Source organism: Salvelinus fontinalis, chromosome 13 (genome assembly GCF_029448725.1).
Source record: "Salvelinus fontinalis isolate EN_2023a chromosome 13, ASM2944872v1, whole genome shotgun sequence".
NCBI classification, from domain to species: domain Eukaryota; kingdom Metazoa; phylum Chordata; class Actinopteri; order Salmoniformes; family Salmonidae; genus Salvelinus; species Salvelinus fontinalis.
This window is the reverse complement of record NC_074677.1, coordinates 39,086,275-39,107,476: the sequence shown is the minus strand read 5'-3', so window position 1 is coordinate 39,107,476 and position 21,202 is coordinate 39,086,275. Positions and strand designations below refer to the sequence as shown.

The 21,202-nt window shown below is 41.6% G+C and overlaps 1 protein-coding gene across 2 annotated transcripts; it reads left to right on the top strand.

Annotated features, from left to right (window-relative positions):
- The first annotated feature begins 2 nt into the window (after positions 1-2).
- Positions 3-20,737, top strand: LOC129868640 (A-kinase anchor protein 1, mitochondrial-like). 2 transcript variants are annotated; one of them, XM_055942802.1, is made up of 11 exons: positions 3-96; positions 3,824-5,300; positions 5,811-5,995; positions 17,617-17,743; positions 17,862-17,986; positions 18,064-18,241; positions 18,375-18,525; positions 19,655-19,722; positions 19,799-19,869; positions 19,977-20,039; positions 20,158-20,737. In XM_055942802.1, the coding sequence occupies exons 2-11, from the start codon at positions 3,854-3,856 to the stop codon at positions 20,218-20,220; spliced, it is 2,478 nt and encodes an 825-aa protein (XP_055798777.1). In that variant the 5' UTR covers positions 3-96; positions 3,824-3,853; the 3' UTR covers positions 20,221-20,737. The 2 variants fall into 2 exon arrangements, with proteins under 2 accessions (XP_055798777.1, XP_055798776.1); XM_055942801.1 differs by having other exon boundaries at positions 8-155.
- Positions 20,738-21,202: the final 465 nt, after the last annotated feature.

The window sequence follows — 21,202 nt, the reverse complement described above, 5'->3', positions numbered from 1 at the left end:
TCGCGAGGGTTGATTGGCTGCTGTATTTGGAGCAAAGCTGCTGGACTTCTTAAGAGTGACTGTGTGCTGAAAGAAACAGGTGGACATATCCAAGAGGTAGCTAGAGCAATTTACTGGTGTGTTGTTATATAGCTAAGCGGGATATTAAAAACGTGGTGAGTAGATATCTAGCTACCTTAACATGTTTGTTTGGCTAACTATCAACCTGATCTTGCACCATTTTCAAATGCATTGTATGTCAATGGGGAGAAACCAGAGGAAACGTTCGATTGTTGCAAGCAAAGATGATTGCAAACGTCTCTGCTCTGGTAACTGGCTAACTTATCTGTATTTAACTAGTTAGTTACTTATAACTGCGGTAATTAAAGTGGGAGCTAGCTAAGGTTAGTGCTGTATTAATTAGTAACAATCTAACTAGCGAGTGGTCCAGCGCACCTGATTCCCATGTAACACATTAGCGGTCAGAATGACAACTGCGGAGGCTAACATTTGGTGATAGTTATATTTCGGCCGTGCAAAAGAAGGATGAAATGTCAGTGTGTCGTTTTGGGGGGGGAAAGTGAGGCTGATAGTTGGATAGCTGTTAGTGGAATATGGATGCGTTTACCACAGGCAGCCCAATTCTGATATTCTTCAAAAAATATATTTGAATCGGGCTGCCTGTGTACACCAATTTGAGTGCCAATCAGTCATGTTTAGTTATCAGCCTCATCATAAACTCGGACCACAGGTTCTCTTGGCTTTTAAAACATTGGCTAGTCAGACCATTTGGGGCGGCAGGTAGCCTTGTGGTTAGGTTAAAGCGTTGGACTTGTAACCGAAAGGTTGCACGATCGAATCCCTGAGCTGACAAGGTAAAAATGTCGTAATGCCCCTGAACAAGGCAGTTAACCCACTGTTCCTAGGCCGTCATTGAAAATAACAATTTGTTCTTAACTGACTTGCCTTGTTAAATAAAGGTCAAATTTAAAAGTCATACTGTTCCAGCTGGCTAATAGCAGCTGATATCTGTTTGTTCCTAAAGGCGCTAATGGGCTGTGGTAAATGGCAACTGAATTGCGAGAGAATTCGCCTTCCTGCGGTCCTGGTTGTCAGCTCAGCTTGAATGTTGTCATTAAAACATTGATTGGTTGACAAGATGAACTCTGCTCATTGGTCAACCATGCGCTATGGGGGGTAATACGTGCCAGAATTAAGCCTCATAAAGCTACTGATACTTCTCACGAAGTCACGGGAGCGAGCGCCACAAACCGTGCTGCTTGCGAAACTGCGGCCGTCAAACTGCCCTTAGGTAGTGTAAAGCATAGCAGTTAATTTTCGACCAGCCTTCACTTGGCGATACTTCCTCAATTCCTGACTTGGAAGACAACGCATGTCTTCTAAACTTCCATGGCTAGTTGCAGATGGTTTGTCTCATTGATTGAGACAGGTGGATGTCCACACCAAAGTGCTGTATGTCATGAGCACTATCTAGAAATCAAGCGTTGCGTTTAACAACACTAGCCTGTCTTGACAAATGAGAAGATTTGAAGTAGACAAGATGGCGACGTACACATTGTTGGCTTACTTCATGGAACAAAACAATTATTTTATTTAATGACCACCTGACCCAACTACGTTGTTTTCCAAGTCGGGAAATGAGGAAGTATAGCCGGAAATTCTGTGCTATGCTTTACTCTGCCTACGGCTATCAGCCATCAGTAGTAATGGTCTGACTAGCCAATGTTTTTAAAGCTAGTTATTTCAGTGGGTCCATGCTTGCTGACTTGACTTTTTGACCTAATGCAAATAGCTAGAGGTCCCTCAATCCTGTTAGGGTAATTAGCTAGGGTTTAAATAGAAACTGTTTCAATGTCTACCATTGCTATTTTCCTATGCCATGTACTGTCTCGTCTTTTCTGACACCACCTTCAGTTTAATGTTACATTCATTATCAAAATTGAACAGCAACATAACTTCTAGGAGCATGTTAATAATTGACTATTCCTTACAAGGATTCAACTAATGTTATCGTTTCATTAGTTTAGCCTAGAATTCAATATAAACAAACATACTTTAGTCAAAGACCACAGTTGGATTACTATTGACTGTTGTGGTCATGCTGTGCAGCAGAGGGAAAATTATGCACTTAGGACTAAGGTTCTATCTGTATTTTTTTTTGTTATTGACATAGCTTTGTTCTGTTCAATATTCTCTACCTGACATAGTACTTTAAATACCCTGATTCATGTTCAGAAGAATACAAGATGAAAGATTGCTGACACATTAAACCAATGAGGGTTCTGAACTTTAAAGGGATACTTTTTTGGCAATGAGGCCCTTTATCTACTTTCCCATAGTCCGATGAACTTGTGGATGTCATTTTTATGTCTGTATCCAGTATGATGGAAGTTAGCATTGACTCGCGAAACTACCTCTAACTAGCGTTACCCAATGACTTCCGGTCAGTGCGCTATCTGCTAGCATGCTAACTGGGGAAGTAAAGGGCATCATTGCCAAAATCCTGAAGTATGCCTTTAAAACCAATTATCTCCATATTTTTGCAGATAGAACCTTTTATAATCCCTAGCTCTCAATGTCTGTACTGAGGGCTAGTTATTGAGGGTAGATATTGCTGAGCATGGGACGTTAGGCCTATCACTCCCCTTTCCTGTTGGTTGTGGAGAGGATGCCCTGCAAATGGAAATGGATATTGAGCTTAGCTTTGGAAATCCTCTGAGGAATACTAAGACAGGACTGTCACATGAACCTGCTTGTTTGTCAAACATTTAGGCTACTCCTCTTCTCCAGTCTCTAAGATCACGTTCATAAATGAACTGTTGTAGCCTATAGGCATAGGCATTAGTTTTCAGAACCATACATTTGCGTGGCTCAGATGTTTGATGCTATTAATGGTTATTATTCCATTGTTCAGTGGAACTTGAAACGAACTCTAGGGTATAAGAGCTTTCCTCCTTGAAGATGAGTACTAGAGTATTTGCCACAACACACCCTGCCTGGCACTTCTTCCATGAGGGTCAAAGTCAAGTCACACAACGGCCCTCTGAGACTTTGCATATGTCACGGTAGGGCTGGCATGCCTGGCGAGAGGCGTAGCCAACTTGTCCGTATGCCAAAACCTGAAGGTCACAGGCTTAATTGGAACTGCAATGTAGCCCATTGCGTTGTTTCATTGGACTGACCGGATCTGTGAAGGAATGGCATGCCTTTCATGCTCACCTCTTTTCATAATTCTCTACCAAAAGGTTTTGGGTCAACCTGCATGTAGGACAGCCGGTCAGGGACTGGCCAAACTGCAAACAATACTTCTAGCTTGCTACACTGTATAATCTTCTGTTCTGTGGCAAAAAACTATTGGGCAACATAATTACTGATATTTAGCCTATTGTTTAAACACAGATAATGAGGGATAGTTGATTCTCCCCCCACAGTAGGTAATAATGAGTTTCTATTGGTAATGCACCACTCTGGACAGTGGTGCATTACCATTGTCCTATCAGGGCCCGGCCCCTTAGCCCCAGACCCAGCTTCCCAGAGTGAACTTCTGCAGAAGGTAACGTGACACGTGTGCTTTGTTCGCTGCAATTAGATGCTGTCACTATGGCCTGGCTGGTAATGGGATTGCTGCTCAGAGGGGTGGTGTGGTGGAGACAGAGGGCTTTTTTTCTCGCTAAACTAGAATAGTGTGGCCATGCCCCCTTAGCTGTCCCCTCAATGGAGTTTTATCATCAGTGCTTCACACCTTTCTAGCCCAGCTAGAAGTAAAGAGACGGGGCGTGTTGTGATTCGTTTCTATGGTGTTAACTTGTGTATGTCTTCTCAGGTATTGCTGTTAGCAGCAGGAGATTAGGTGATGGTGCTGAGGCTTCAATCCGTTCTGGTCCTCTCCCTGTCGGGAGTGTTGGCTTTCCTAGGCCTGTGGTGGTACACCTCTCGGAAGAGAGGACAACCCACTGACAAGGATAAGACGACCACAGACCAGGCGCACCTGTCCTCCTCCACCAGAGACAGAGGTATCGGTGTTGTGGAGAACGGACACTCCACTGGGACAGATCGGGACAGGCAAGCAGTGAGGAAGAGGTCGTTAGTGGAACAGGAGCTTGTTGATTGTGCAAACACACAAGCGGCAGCAAAGCTGGGTAACGTCCCACTCAGCCAATCACAACTGGAGGAAAGGGTTGTGGCTGCAGAGTGTCTGAGTAGAGGCCTCGATACTGCTACTGTGAAACCCGTTACGGAGAGAACTGAGTCTTCAGCTCAAGTACTCCCAGAGACTGCACCTAAGAGCCAAGCTCAGGAGGGACCTGAGAAGGATTTAGCATTACAAAGGAAACACCAGCCATCCTCTGATGAGGAACAAGTTTCCTCTATCTTTGACCTAGGCTCTAATCCTAACCCTGGTGAGAGTGCAGGCCTAAAGCCACACGCACCGCCACTCTCTGAGACGCTGGAGGACACTACAAACAGAATTTTCAACAAAGAGGCTGCAGAGGAGGTTCGACTGGACCCAGGGGAGGTTAGACTGGACCCAGAGGGAGAGGTTGGAGAAGACAAGATTACATTTTGTTTTGCAGAGATGAAGCCTCAAACCAATCTGGCTGAGAACTGCCTCCTCTCCAAAGACAACCTATCTATCCTGCCTGCTGTGGAAGAACCAACCAGTGAGTCAAGTCTACAGGATGACTCCTGTCTGGCTTCCCCCATCAACTTCCTTACCAGTCAGGTGTCCCCCTCAAGGCAGCCATTGGGCATTCTGAGGTCACCTCAGAAGAAAGACCAGTCTGAGGAGTGTGAACTTAGCAGGAGTAACACAGCGGAAATTAACCAGCTGGCGTCAAGTCTGATTACTGACGTGGTCTCAGTAGCAGTGAGTCAAGTCCTGAAGGAAAAGACCCTGCTAGACCATAATGTTGGGCCTCTCCGTAACAGGGACCCCTTCACATCCCTAAATATCATCTCAATGGGTAACAGTGAGACTGGGAGAGAGATGCCTGGTCTATTGCAGGAAGATCAGTGTTCAACAACTGGCAGGGAGAACATATGTTCATCTCCTATAGTCTATGAGGATGTGAAACATGACTGCAGCAGTAGAGATGAGACTGAGCAGGCAGAGCTAGCAGAAGAAGATTCTGCAGTAAGTGATTCTGGCTCCAGCTCAGGTCATTCCGAGGAGAGCTCCAGTGGCGAGGACTCAAGCCCAAGTGTGAGCCCGCAACCACCCAGGGGACCCGCTGAAGGACTGTGGGCCACCAGCATGGGCCTCCCTAACGGTCACATGACAGAGGAGGTGGCTGTTCCAGGTGAGTCGCCTCATAGCAGATCTTCAATTTCTCACAATATGTCAGTATCTTTCTGTCCAAGCTGACCTGTCCTATTTATTTCTTAGTGTTGCTGTGTAGCTGTCACACACCAGTGGTTGGTGTCCTGTTTTAGCTGTGCCTTATGAGTTCAGGATGGATTTTGCTGCAGTGAAGAAATATCTTTATTTTGCATACTCTAGCCTGCAGCTGCTAGAGTTCCCATACAGAATGTGAACCTGGTTTAGTCCCAGTACTAGCTAGACACCATACCGTAGACCATTTTTACAGCTGCTGATGAGGGAACATTCCCCTGCATGCTAATTTAACTTTTTGTATTGCCTTCTTGGGGCAGTATTTTCAGGTAAGAGAACTCTCGCCATGCCAGAATGTTTTCTCTTTCTCCCCTGTTACTGCTGTATGTGGGTGTTTTGTGTGCTGCTGTGTTTGCGGGGTTACATCGTGTACACAACACAAGTAACTGTTTTTAGTGACTGATCCGTACTACCCCAGGCTCTGGTGTGAACATCATGGACTCTGTAGACCGTTACGTTGAACACGAAGCCAGGGACAACCAGCATATCAACAGTCCAAGTCCGATAAGTCAACTGCTGATTACCGATCAGCAAATTGAAAAATACGTCCAGAGTTACAACAGCAGCCAGCCACCGACTGTTTGGGACATAGAGGTGCCAAAGGTGAGTCTCCCTCCCCTGTCTAACCCTCTCATCACTTCACCACATTATTGATAATATACACTGCTCAAAAGAATAAAGGGAACACTTAAACAACACAATGTAACTCCAAATCAATCACACTTCTGTGAAATCAAACTGTCCACTTAGGAAGCAACACTGATTGACAATAAATTTCACATGCTGTTGTGCAAATGGAATAGACAAAAGGTGGAAATTATAGGCAATTAGCAAGACACCCCCCAAAACAGGAGTGATTTTGCAGGTGGTGACCACAGACCACTTCTCAGTTCCTATGCTTCCTGGCTGATGTTTTGGTCACTTTTGAATGCTGGCGGTGCTCTCACTCTAGTGGTAGCATGAGACGGAGTCTACAACCCACACAAGTGGCTCAGGTAGGGCAGTTCATCCAGGATGGCACATCAATGCGAACTGTGGCAAAAAGGTTTGCTGTGTCTGTCAGCGTAGTGTCCAGAGCATGCAGGCGCTACCAGGAGACAGGCCAGTACATCAGGAGACGTGGAGGAGGCCGTAGGAGGGCAACAACCCAGCAGCAGGACCGCTACCTCCGCCTTAGTGCAAGGAGGTGCACTGCCAGAGCCCTGCAAAATGACCTCCAGCAGACGTCAGCACAATAACTGTTCATCGGGAGCTTCATGAAATGGGTTTCCATTGCCGAGCATCCGCACACAAGCCTAAGATCACCATGCGCAATGCCAAGAGTCGTCTGGAGTGGCGTAAAGCTCGCTCCCATTGGACTCTGGAGCAGTGAAACATGTTCTCTGTAGTGATGAATCACTCTTCACTGTCTGGCAGTCCGACGGTTTGGGTTAGGCAACTTATTTCCAGTGAAGGGAAATTTTCTTTATAACATATGACATTCTAGACGATTCTTTGTTTCCAACTTTGTGGCAACAGTTTGGGGAAGGACATTTCGTGTTTCAGCATCACAATGCCCCCATGTACAAAGCAAGGCCCATACAGAAATGGTTTGTTGATCAGTGTGGAAGAACTTGACTGGCCTGCCCAGAGCCCTGACCTCAACTCCATCGAACGTCTTTGGGATGAATTGTCTAATCGCCCAACATCAGTGCCCGACCTCACTAATGATCGTGGCTGACTGGAAGCAAGTCCCCGACGCAATGTTCCATCATCTAGTGGAAAGCATTCCCAGAAAAGTGGAAGCTGTGATAAAAGCAAAGGGGGGACCAGCTCCATATTAATGCTTATGATTTTGGAACGATATGTTAGACGAGCAGGCGTCTCCATACTTTTGGTCATGTAAAGTGTGTTTATTAAAAACACATACTACAAGAATCTTACTAAACCTAATTTAAGATGTTTTATTTTTCTATCTAATACATTTATATTATGCTACATTCCATGATGTGGACAGTATGTGATACTACATTACACAAGCTGCTGTTTTTGACCACATCAAATTGGGGGGAAATACACCCTTTTTACCTCCAATTGGGGATGTTGGTATAAAAGTTTAGTCAACATGATCACACGATCAATTGCTTAAAACGGATCAATATTATTATTATTATTATACCTCCCTGACCAAGGCCCTTCTTCCCTGATTGATTTGGCTGGGTGGCCAGCTCTAGGAAGAGTCTTGGTGGTTCCAAACTTCTTCCAGTTAAGAATGCTGAGGCCACTGTGTTCTTGGGAACCTTCAATGCTGCAGAAATGTTTTGGTACCCTTCCCCAGACCTGTGCCTCGACAATCCTGTCTCGAAACTCTACGGAGTGTTCCTACGACCTCATGGCTTGGTTTTTGCTCTGACATGCACTGTCAACTGTGGGACCTTTTTTATATAGATGAGTGTGTGTCTTTCCAAATCATGTCCAATCAATTGAATTTACCACAGGTGGATTCCAATCAAGTTGTAGAAACATCTCAAATGATAAATGGAAACAGGATGCACATGAACTCAATTTTGGTTCTTATAGCAAAGGGTCTGAATACTGTTTATTTTAAATTTGCAAACATTTCTTAATTTGTTTTTGCTTTGTCATTATGTGGTATTGTGTGTAGATGTAGGAATTATTCATATTTAATCATTTTTAGAAAAAGGCTGTAATAAAATGTGGAACAAGTCAAGGGGTCTGAATACTTTCTGAATGCACTGTATGGGTTATTCCAAGTTTCCCAGTGCCTTTTGTGTAATGTATGTTTAAACAGAACTTTTTGGTTAAATGTGTTGCCCCTGTTCTATTGTTTTCAACGTGTAATGATATGAGTGATTTAACAAAAGTTTTACCAGGTATTGTTCAGAACAGGTTTTTTACATGGACGATACATTGGAGATAATGTACAACAACGAATAGAACAACACGAAACATCTAAGAAGCCAGACCTGGTATTCATAGCAGATTTTGAAAAGGCCTTTATATATATAAAATCCAGCCTTAGTATATTAAATGCCTGGATTTTTTTCAATTTCGGGGAGTCTCTTATTCAATGGGTAGAAGTAATGTATAGCAACCCCAGCTGTAAAATAGTAAATAGAGGCTATTTCTCAGAGCTTAACTGTCGGAGTTAAACAAGGGTGTCCGCTGTCACCATATCTATTCATTATGGCTATTGAAATGCTAGCTATTCAAATCAGATTAAATAACAACAAAGGATTAGAAATCCAAGGCTTAAAAACAAAGGTGCCAATGTCTCAAGTGCTATATTAAGTCTGGATGCTAGATCCCTGCAATATCTCATTGAAGATCTAAACTTTTTTTGGCCTCTGGACTAAATTAATTATGATAAGTGTACCAACTTTTGCATTTACCCTGCACTTTACCTATACAATGGGCTGATGGTGAAGGAAACATACTTGGTAATCATATCCCAAAATATATAAATGAGCTCTTCAATGAATTTGAATAGAAAACTAGTCAAATAAACAAGATCCTGCCATGGAGAGGTAAATACCTGTCTAACTCCTTAGTCATGTCACCGTTTGCTCACTTACGTATGGTGCTACCTACTCCTGATTTTTATTTTTCAAATCATGTGAGTAAAGTATTTTACTCATCTATATAATGAATATGAACTGGGTGGGTTGAAATTTTATAAAAGCACTAAACCGCTCTTTAAAAACTTCACAAAAGTTTTACTTGAACCCAAAAGGTGACTCACCACCTAGATTTGATCTTATGTAGCAACATTTGAATGTCTTTTTTTAAATTATTTTTTTACATTGGATAAAAGTAGAGACTCGGAGTTAGAAAATGGTATATCATACACTGCATTTGTGGAAACAATGGGAAAGTAATTCTGCTTTGAAAGTTTAACAACTTTTAAACTCACTTTTGCGAACTGTCTTTCAATGTTTTGGTACAACTTTTGGAGAGTCCTTCTGTGTTTACACCCATTCAGTATTTTTCACACCCTCTTAAGCCTTAGTCCCACCCATCTCTTTAAGGGTTGATCCAACCATTCTGTACTATCTTGCCAGCTACTTCCAGACATCAGAGAGCGAACAGCTCATTGAACATTACTCTCCCTATCGCTCTCTGGTTTTGCGCTCAGAGCACACACTGAATCCTCTGGCCAATAAGTACAGTTGTCTGGAAAGCTCTGACATCACAACTACAGTCAAGCACTGGCTAACATTGGCTAGCTATTTCCAGACACATAATAAGAGAACACCCCACTCTGACCATTTTACTCACGCTAGCAGAGCTAGTTAGGCTTTTTTCATCTAGAGCGTTGGTGACGAACTGTGCTACAGGCAACAATTGAATTACGCTTTGTTGCCGACGTTTACTGACACCGGACATATTCAACGGGTGTTGAGCATTCAAAAATGCATCAGTTTTTCTGCGCTCTTGCACGCAAAGACGAATCTTTTGTTAACTTCTACTTCCTCCCAATCACGGGTCCGGGAGCACCCCCACCAGTAAAAAAGCTGACTAGCATAGCGTCACAAGTAAATAGTAGCATCTAAATATCATTAAATCACAAGTCCAAGACACCAGATGAAAGATACACATCTTGTGAATCCAGCCATCATTTCTGATTTTTAGAATGTTTTACAGGGAAGACACAATATGTAAATCTATTAGCTAACCACGTTAGCAAAAGACACCACTTTTTTTTACTCCACCATTTTCTTACTGCATCAGTAGCTATCACAAATTCGACCAAATAAAGATATAAATAGCCACTAACCAAGAAACACTTTCATCAGATGACAGTCTGATAACATATGCTATACAATAAATGTTTTGTTACAAAAATGTGCATATTTCAGGTATAAATCATAGTTTACCATTGCAGCCACCATCACAACTCTCACCAATGCAACTAGAATAACTACAGCGACCATCGTGTATTACCTAATTACTCATAAAACATTTCTTAAAAATAAACAGCGTACAGCAAATGAAAGACAGATCTTGTGAATCCAGCCAATATTTCAGATTTTCTAAGTGTTTTACAGCAAAAGCACAATATAGCGTTATTAGCTTACCACAATAGCAAACATCACAACAGCATTGATTCAAGCCAAAAATAGCAATAACGTATAAACCACCAAAATATATACATTTTTTCACTAACCTTCTCAGAATTCTTCAGATGACAGTCCTATAACATCATATTACACAATGCATATAGAGTTTGTTTGAAAATGTGCATATTTAGCGCAAAATGTGCATATTTGTGCATATTTAGCACAAATCGTGGTTATACAATGTGATTAGTGGCCAAAACTTCAAGCAATCTGTCCGGCGCCATCTTGGAGAGGCACCTATTCTAATCGATAAGTAATCATAAACTTAACTAAAAAAATACAGGTTGGACAGCAAATGAAAGATACATTAGTTCTTAATGCAACCGCTGTGTTAGATTTTTAAAATTAACGTTACTGCGCAATACAGCGTGCGCTAAAGCGAGACTGCACCGAAATTCATGGCGGAATTATTATTTGACATTTGTCAACATAAATACGAATTAACAGCATAAAGACTGCTTACTATTTGCTGAGCTTCCATCAGAATCTTGGGCAAGGTGTCCTTTCTCCAGCACAATCGTCTTTTGGTTGAAAGATGTCCTCTTCTCCTGTAGAAATAGCAGCTAACGATGGACACCTCTCCACTTGGTGGCTAACTTGTGAAAGCGAGTCACAAAGAAATTCCAGAAAATCGCAATAAACTGCTATAAGTCGGTTTAAAATAACTACCTTATGATGTCTTTAACACCTATAACGAATAAAAACATGACCGGAGATATAGAACTGCTAAAACGAAAGCTTTTGCAGGACGCCATTGTGATGTCCCTCTTGCGCCAGGCGCCCAGTTGAAAAGAACAGTACTTCCGTTCCATGAGCCTTTATAGTGTCCCAGATTGCGCAATCCAGTCCATTCAAATTCTCACCGCTTACTGACATCTAGAGGAAGGCGTATGCAGTGCATGTAGCCCCATAGCTTACATGGGGACTTATAAACTGACCTCAGAACAGGGACCTCGATTTCAGAAATCTCACTTCCTGACAGGAAATGTGCTGCAGAATGAGTTGTTTCACTCAGAAATAATTCAAACGGTTTTAGAAACTAGAGAGTGTTTTCTATCCAATAGTAATAATAATATGCATATGTACTCAATTCTTGCTCGTACAGAGGCAGTTTAATTTGGGAACGAAATTATTACAAAGTGCAAGTAGCACCCCCTATTGACAAAAGGTTAAGAAATGTAGCTAGCTAGGTAAACGATGAATCCCAACGCATGACGTAACTTTAGTTAGTTAGCTAACAGTACACTTTAACTTGACAAATGCTTTGTCAAATTTAGTGGAGTCTTTTGTTAAGACATGTTGCTAAATAATGGACCATAATCACAACTCATGACGTTACTACCCTGCATGAATCAGCAGGTAGCTAACCAACCAGGTTAAATGGCTATAGCTAGTGTCTGAGAAACGAAGAATAAGATCATATACATAACATTAACTAGAGAACCAGCCAGCTAATGTTAGCTAGCTAACAGTACACTTGAAATGAAACCACTTTGTGTCAAAATTAGAAACGTGTAATATCTGAATCTTACCAGTATACATCATGGTTTGACGCATCTCCGGTCTGATACCATGCATCATTGCCTTAGTTTGACCATGTAATCCAGACTGGTGTTTTCTCCTTAGCTATCATACTCGAATTCCACTTTTTCTTTGGCTAAACAAACTAAGCTTGTAATTGAACAATTTTATTCGTATTTACAGATGGCATACAAGTTTGATATTAAGGCACATCAAAGTTGTTCGAGAATGCATTTCTGCCAAAAGAAACGCATTTTGATAACATTTTTTACGTTCAAACAGCTCTCCTGTTACTTGCGACATACACCTAGTTTCTTGAATCGTGTCACAAATGTCTCAAGTAGATTACTAAGAAAAGCTCATCCATGGTTTAAAAATCATTTTCGATTTAATTGAAAATTAAATATTTTTCAAAGTATCTTTCTTTTTCAAACAAGTACTGCAGAGCTGCTTTCAATTTCATCCCCCAGAAATGATAGAGCAAATTATGGTTGAACTCAAATGTACTGGTTGGTAAAAGACCTGTATCTATGGGAAGTGTTTGTTTTTAAATTGGAATGGTAGTTGTCTTTTTCATGGAGTTATCGTAAGGTCTGCTCAATCCAATATATTACAACTAATTGATTACAGCATTACCCCAAAATGGAGGAGGCAGGTGGCAGCGAGAGGAGGTAGGGAACTGGGCCCAGATTCACAAAACCTTAAATGTCTTAACAAAAAAATGTCAGTTAACTGTAGCCTTAAGAAGAAAGTTAGGCAAAGTTGCTATTTCTTAGGTTTCTCCTTAAACAAGAATTAACAAGAAATTATATTCTTGGAAATAAAGGTATTAGAAATGTTGTTAATTCCAAGATGACTAAACCCTTGTCTTAAACTCAGGGCAGTGAGAGAATAAGCTCATGAAAGCAATTGAACATGTTTAATTCACTCAAACTTTATCTGAAAGTTTCAGTATTGGTTCTTTTAAACCCAAGCACAGTATTCTCAGAACAAAATATGCTAACATGATTGCTTAGATGGCCAGCTAAATTGGGTGCCTAGCAACAAACATCTTAAGCAAATTCGTAAGAAAATATTAAGATATTGTTGAGGAATTGCACTTACAAACTACCTTATCAACCAATTTATATATTTTTTTCTTAAACTTATTAGGTTTTTGAGTAGTGTTTTGTGAATCAGGATCCTGGTGTGTGTGGATCAAAACTGCATTCAAACACACACACGTGCGTACATGCACTCAAATGTATACAGTTGGCTTTTTTTGTTGGCTTTTTGTTTTTGCATTTTTTATTTCTCTCTTTTGTATATTTTGTTGGTTTGTGCATGGGGGGGCAGAACTCGGAACTGGGGGGCAGTTGATTGCCTGGTGTTTGGGAGCTTGGGCCGGTGGCTGGTAGGTCGCTGGTTTGGGTCGCCCTTTTTGACTTGGTGGGAGATCTGTCGACATGCCCTTGGGTGGGACACTTGACCCTGTTAGCTCCTGTGGGTCACTTTGGATGGGAGTTAGTTAGATCATGTAATGTAAATGTTGAGTGGCTTCACTGCAGGTAGATTGTATGCTGGCGACCCACTTCAGAGGTTGAAAGACTGGGGCCCTAGTCAGACTGGCGTCTTTCATACCATCCACTGCTTCCGAGTATATTACTGGCTAAAGTTTAGTCCCTGGACAATAAAGTAGATGCGCTCAGGGTCTCTTTCCAGAGAGACATCAAGCACTGTAACGTACTGTTTTATGGAATCATGGCACTCTCCGGATATAATGCCCCGTCCATTCAGCCAGCAGAGTTATCCGTCCATCACATGGACAGGAGGACTCTGGGCTGAATAAGAGAGGCGGAGGAGTTTGTTTCATTACTAACATTCATGGTGTGATTCTGATAACGCACAGGAACTCAAGTCCTTTTGTTCTCCCAATCTGGAATCCTTCACCATCAAATGCCGACAGCATTGCCTCCCGAGATGATCATTTTCTTCGGTCATATTCCCCGCCCCCCCCCCCACCCCAAGTCGACACGAGTGCTCTAAAGGAACTGCACTGCCTTGTGCCAACTGGAATCTGCATATCCCGAGGCCACATTTATTGTAGCTGAGGACTTTATTAAAGGAAGTCTGAGGAAAACACTACTGAAATTCTATCAGCACATCTCCTGTGCAACACAGACCCTGGCTCATTGCTACTTTCCCTTCCTGGACAGAAACAAGGCCCTCCCTTCGGCAAATCACGCCTCCATTCTACTCCTCCCAATCTATAGGCAGAAAGTTAAACAGGAAGCTCCCGTGGTAAGGTCTGTTCAACATTGGCCTGACCAATCAATCTGTTTTTTTGTTTTTGTTTTTTTTGATAAAATGTTTAAAAAAGGTATAATCTTTGTAAATTATATCATAAATAGGACTGGTGGAGTTACAGTATGTCACACATGCAGCTAACACAGACATGGAAATGTCTGCTCTACCCAAAATTACAACTAATTGCAGCATTACTACAAAAATGGAAGAGGCAAGTGGAAGGGCGAAAAGTAAAGAACTTGTCTGTATATTTGAGTTTAAACCACAATATTTGTTGTATTTGTTTTGTCTTTTTAGGTGGATTAAACTGAAATTGCAAACAACTTTCTATGGCTTGTTTAAAAAAAATTAAAAAATATTTTGGAGATTCATCTGCATTAAAGACCAAAAATGGTTGAAGAGAATTGCGATAAATACAAATATAGTAGTTTCATTTAAGGACCCAAAAAATTGACAGCTGTGTCATTGAAATGGCAAAATAGTTGGGAAGAGCTTTTCGATGTACCGATTCCATGGCACATGGTTTATGAATTGACACGCAAAATGACACCAGATTCAAAACTTAGAATTTTCCCATTTTTAAATTTATTATACTAAATTCTTGCAACCAAAAGAATGTTATATGGGGGATACAATCTTCCCAGCTCTGCAGATTTTGCTGTGAGGAGGCAGAGTCATTAGATAATTTTGGTACAGTCCGTAGCTTGTTTTTGGTCACAGGTCCAGGAATGGATGAAGAATTACAACATTTTACCTAGAACTAACTCTGCAGATACTGGGTGATTTTGAAAAGTCCTAGTCAATCGATCAACAACATTATTTTAGAAACATTTTTTCTTTTAATTTACAATCTGTAGAAACTGAGAATATAAAGTTTCAGTACTTTTGTGAAGCATCACAGCACAGTTGGCAAATAGAAATCCAAAATGCATGGATGTCAGAAATGGGACTAAAAACAAAATATAACTGTTGTAAAATAGGCTTCTACTTTCAGTTTAAACATAATCTAAGTGTTATTAGTTTACTCCAATTGAGGGAGGGGTGGTAAGGTTGGCGGGGAATAATAAAGGTATATTTAAAAATATAAATAAAATTAAACATTTTTTTACCTAACAAATATATGGGGGATTGGAAATGATGCAGACAATTACATTGATGGAAGCAATAATCTATCCACAATATTAAAGCTGATCCACCCCCTAAACAAAAATCAAATGGATTTTATATAGCCCTTCTTACATCAGCTGATATATCAAAGTGCTGTACAGAAACACAGCCTAAAACCCCCAAACAGCAAGCAATGCAGGTGTAGAAGCACGGTGGCTAGGAAAAACTCCTTTAGAAAGGCCAAAACCTAGAGGAACCAGGCTATGAGGGGTGGCCAGTCCTCTTCTGGCTGTGCCGGGTGGAGATTATAACAGAACATGGCCAAGATGTTCATAAATGACCAGCATGGTCAAATAATAGTAATCACAGTGAACAGGTCAGGGTTCCATAGCCGCAGGCAGAACAGTGGAAACTGGAGCAGCAGCACTGCCAGGTGGACTGGGGACAACAAGGAGTCATCATGCCAGATTGTCCTGAGGCATGGTCCTAGGGCTCAGGTCCTCCGAGAGAAAGAGAATTAGAGAGAGCATACTTAAATTCACACAGGACACCGGATAAGACAGGAGAAATACTCCAGATATAACAGACTGACTGAAAAAGATAAATTATATTGCATCAGGGGTGTGGATACTTATGTAAATGAGGTATTTTTGTATTTAATTTTCCATAAATTAGCAAACATGTTGAACATGTTTTCACTTTGTTATTATGGGGTATTGTGTAGATGATGGGTGAGAATCTTATTGGTTTGGGCTGTAACACAACAAAATGTGGAATAAGTCAAGGGGTGTGAATACTTTCTGAAGGCACTGTACATAGTCATTGAATATTGGTCACTTTAATAATGTGTACGTCCTTTTTTTTCTTCACTTTATACCATATTCTAGTTAAGGCTTATCCTATATAATGACTGCTGTACACCGTTTCTATTCATATACTGTTTTACACACCATTATAACAATATATTTATGACATTGCTCGTTATGATATTTTTTTATTTTAGAATGTTTCTGTATTGTGAGTATTTATTTAGCTAGGTATTACTGCACTGTTGGAGCTAAAAACACAAGCATTTCGCTGCACCTGCAATAACATCTGCAAACCTATGTACGCGACCAATACACTTTGATTTGATCAAAATGCAACACTTCCAAATGTAGCTGGCTGTCTTCTAAAAGTTGTCCTTTACCAGTGATATATAAATTATTCCCAGATTCCGTGTTTTTTTTTTTTAACACGATGTGCAACCTGTATCTTTTTAAAATATTTTTGTCACTCTATGGATTTCAATGTGATATCGATAGAAGTCATTTACAAAAGTGTTGTGTTTTTGTTTTGGTGACCCCTGTATCAAAATCCAACATTCTGGATTTTGATCATTGTCATCTAACCAGTGAGGTAAAATATTTCTCCCGTTTCCATGTTTTTTTGTTGTTGTGGGGGTGTACAACCAGATTTTCACCCGCTAATCAATCTGAATGACTTATTGACATTTGTCCAAACAAGTGGTTGGTGCTTTAAAAAATAAATAAGACTGAAATACTATTGATGCATGTGTAGATGTTACATTTTAGGTTTTCAATATCACAAACTGTTTCTGCATATTGGTTATTGATTTGGACACCTTTAAAGCTGTGCTTTGACATGGGTTATTTATCCAAATGTGTGGTCCACAGGAAGTTTTTGGAATAAAATATGTAAATGTAACTTTCAATATTCATTTTCAATGGTATTGTACTTAATCAAAAACTGCTGAATAATTCAAGTGCTGCAATATTTATTTATCTTGATATACCAGAAGTCACCGCCTCAGCTGAACTGGGTACAGCTGTCTGATTCGTAGTGCTATGAGGAACGGTGGTTGGGGCTGTGGTCTGGTAGTGTGTAATGGGAATCCTGCTGCAAGCCTGCTGATGCCATACTGTCCTCATGTTCTCACTCAAGGACATGCTGCCTGACTCTGATCTGTGGCACACACACACACACCTCTCCTTCCAATTACTCTGAGAGGTGCTCGGTGGAATTGGTTACATCTGAGCAAGCTGAGCACATGTTATCAGAGCAAGCCATGCAAAGGGTGACATGGACAGCCTATATGCCACTCAGAGAAAAACACACACACACACCTAGTATGGTATAGGAATTTATGCATGATTATCTCTCTTTGAATTCTGTTTCACTGTCCGACAGCATCTTGTTGGGAGATTGATTGGGAAGCAGGGGCGATATGTGAGCTACCTGAAGGAGACATCCGGAGCAAACATCTTCATTGCCACCCTGCCTTACACCCAGGAGTTCCAGATCTGCCATATAGAGGGTGAGTGCATGAGACGCTGGCTCTCCACAACAGGACATCACTTGTAGTCAGGCACCTAGGCTTTGGTAGCTGCATTGCCCCTTGTGGCTTGCTCATTTTGTCCCTCTGTTTCCTCCAGGGTTAAAGGAGCAGGTGGATTGTGCTCTGGATCTGATCAGGAAGAAGTTCAAAGATCTGGATGTGACCAGCTGTTATGTCCATCCTCCAGTGGCCAGCCTGCCCGCTCTCCCGATCACATCCTGGGTAAGTAGTATCTTCTGGTTTGCTGAAGTAGTGTGGAACTGTGGGTAGTGCTTTGACTAAAAGCCTCTCTCTCTCAGCTGCTGCTTCCCCATAGGGTGACAGTTGAGGTAACCGTGATCCAAGTAGCCTCTGGGAACTATGTGTTCCTCCAGCAGCACACACACCCCACCTTCCATGCTCTCCGCAGCCTGGACCAACAGATGAGCTTGTGTTACTCTCACCCAGGGTGCCCTTCCTTGCCGGCCCCAGTGGAAGGTAGGCATGCACAGCCAGGGCATTGGGACTCCTTACCCTCAGATGATATAGTCTCTTTCTGTAGTGTCATTTCCTTTCTCAAATGTTTTCCTCTCACACACACACACACACTCTCTCTTACACACACACACAGTGGGAGTGATCTGTGCTGCCCAGATGCCTGAGGGAGCCTGGTGGAGAGCGCAGGTGATGGGTTACTATGAAGAAACCAAGGAGGTGGAGCTCTGCTATGTGGACTATGGAGGCTATGTCATGGTGAAGATCGACACCCTCCGCCAGATCAGGTGACACACTCACTGTGGGGAGTCTAAATATAACTGGAATAGAAGTTGATGTTGGAATTTACCAGTGTTTCCATTACCTGGTAAAACCGTCTTTTGGATGATTTTATTTATTTTTATGCATACAATCCGACCAAATAAAAACATGTCCAGCAGAAAATATTCTATTGAATAATAGACATTCTCTATAAATCACATTGGTTATTCATGGAGGTTGGTTTTGAGAGCACACTCTCGCAAACACACTTTCAATGTATCAACTGGTGCTGGCCATCAAAGTTTCCCTCGCCTGTAAGTCTGTGACTGACACAGAATTGTCCACCAAAGAGGAGTATTTAGATCAGCATTTCCCAACTTCAGTGCCCTCAACAGTGCACACAGCCCTGGACAAGTGCACTCAACTTGTCAACTAATCATCCAGCCCTCAATTAGTTGAATTAGGCGAGTTTGTCTGGTGCTACAAAATACAATTGTGCTGTTGGGGGTACTGGAGGACTGGGGTTGGAAAACGCTGATTTAGAGGAAGTAAAATTACTTCCAATGCCTCATCGTGTAGTTTGCTTAAACTGCAAATAATTTAAGCAATCTAGCTAACTAGCTACTGTACCAAGGATGGAGGCACCGATAAGTGGGTAAATAGATTGACACTGAAACAGAGAATATTTACAAGCCAGCTGGACAAAGACATGCATTATGCAAGGAGCCAACGTTCACTTGGTAGGCTCATTCCTCCTTGCATAATTATTGTAGTCATTTCCATATGGAGTCAATGAATCGGCAGTGGGTAGTCCTAAAGGAAGCATTACCTTACACGTCAACTAGGCAAGTCCGTTAAGAACAAATTCTTATTTACAATGGCGGCCTACAACGACCAAACCCGGACGACACTGGGTCAATTGTGCGCTGCCCTATGGAACTCCCAATCACGACCGGTTGTGATAGCCTGGATTCGAACCAGGGTGTCTGTAGGGACGCCTCTGGCATTGAGATGCAGTGCCTTAGACCGCTGCACCACTTGGGAGCCCCAAGATTTTGAATATGATATTTGTTATGGCCAGTAAAGCTCAATTTTGATCTGCACATTTTTTCCTATGGAAACGTGGGATTGACTTTGCTGTTGGTCTTCCCACAGATCAGACTTTGTTGCCTTGCCTTTCCAAGGATCTGAGGCGATCCTGGAACATATTGCACCCCTTCCAGGTATGTTTCAGCTGTATTTAAACATCAATTAAAGTTCATGCTCTCATATCACTGACATCTCTTCCCCATCTACTAGGAGAAGGGTTCTCCGCTGCAGCCAAATCTGCACTGGAGGAAATGACACAAGGATTGCCACTACTTGCACAGGTAGAGAGAAGTGCATGGATATGTCTCCTTCTGCTGGTGTACAGTCAGCACAATGACAATAAGGAAAGGTAGTCTCTGTTCTTACCCTGTATCTGCACACTCCCCAGGTCACAAACTGTCACACCAGTGGCATTCCCTTGGTACAGATATGGAGAACTGAAGGAGAAGAGGTATGCAATACTTTTTATTTTTTAAAGCATCTGCTGTTTGTAACTGTGTGTTAAACCTCTTAATTTATAAAAGTATTCTAATAGGTTCATGTTGCTAATGTTTCTCTTTGTCTTCCAGTTGGTGTCTGTGAACCGTGCTCTGGTGGATAACGGACTGTGTAGCTGGGTAGACTGCCTCTGACTGTGAAGACCAATCCTGGCCCTGTTTGGATAGTTTTCAAATGTATCCTCTCTCCCTTTTAAGCACAGATCTCTAAGGGATTGGATATGTGTGAGTAAGGTTACCAGCCCTATTACCCTCACCAATCTACCAATTTAGATCTGTGATTACTTCAAGGAAGGTAGGAAGGAACATTGGATATCTGAAGTATTCAAACATGGCCCCTGTCTTGCAGTCTTTCACCGTTCTACCCCCTCAGTACCATCCTCTGGACTGCTGCCCTGTTGGGGCACAACAATGTCTTCCTTCTCAACTCGACTGTTCATGCTTGTTGTTTCTTTATCATCATGTACACTTTCTGATGTATTTATTTTGTGAAGTTTTATTTACACCCCCCCCCCCCCAACCTTATATAAATGTTTGTTAATTATGCTTACATGATTTTTGACCAATATTATTCATGATTAATCAAATTACTGTTTTGTTTTCAATGGATCCAATCCTATTAAGAAACTAAATAAAGATGAACTGTCCTTTCTGAGGTCTCCACTTTGACAATAGCACAGACTGTTGTTGTAAGATGTACAGTATAATGTAGCTACAGTCTGTATTGACTTCAATCAGATCTCATTAAATTAATGCATGTTGTGTACATTTTGTAAGTTTGTTAGATGATACACAAATTCAGGAACCTTTTGTATATTGACCTCGATGTCCAAACTAAATATACACAGTGTACTAAACATTAGGAACACTTTCCTAATATTGTGTTGCACGCCCTTTTGCCCTCAGAACATCATCAATTTGTTGGAGTATGGACTAACATTCCACAGGGATACTGACCCATGTTGACTCCATTGCTTCCCACAGTTGTGTGAAGGTAGCTGGGTGTCTTTTGGCTGGTGGGCCATTATTGATACACATCGGGAAACTGTTGATTGTTCTACCATACCCTGTTCAAAGGCACTTAAACATTTTGTCTTGCCCCTCTGAATTGCACACA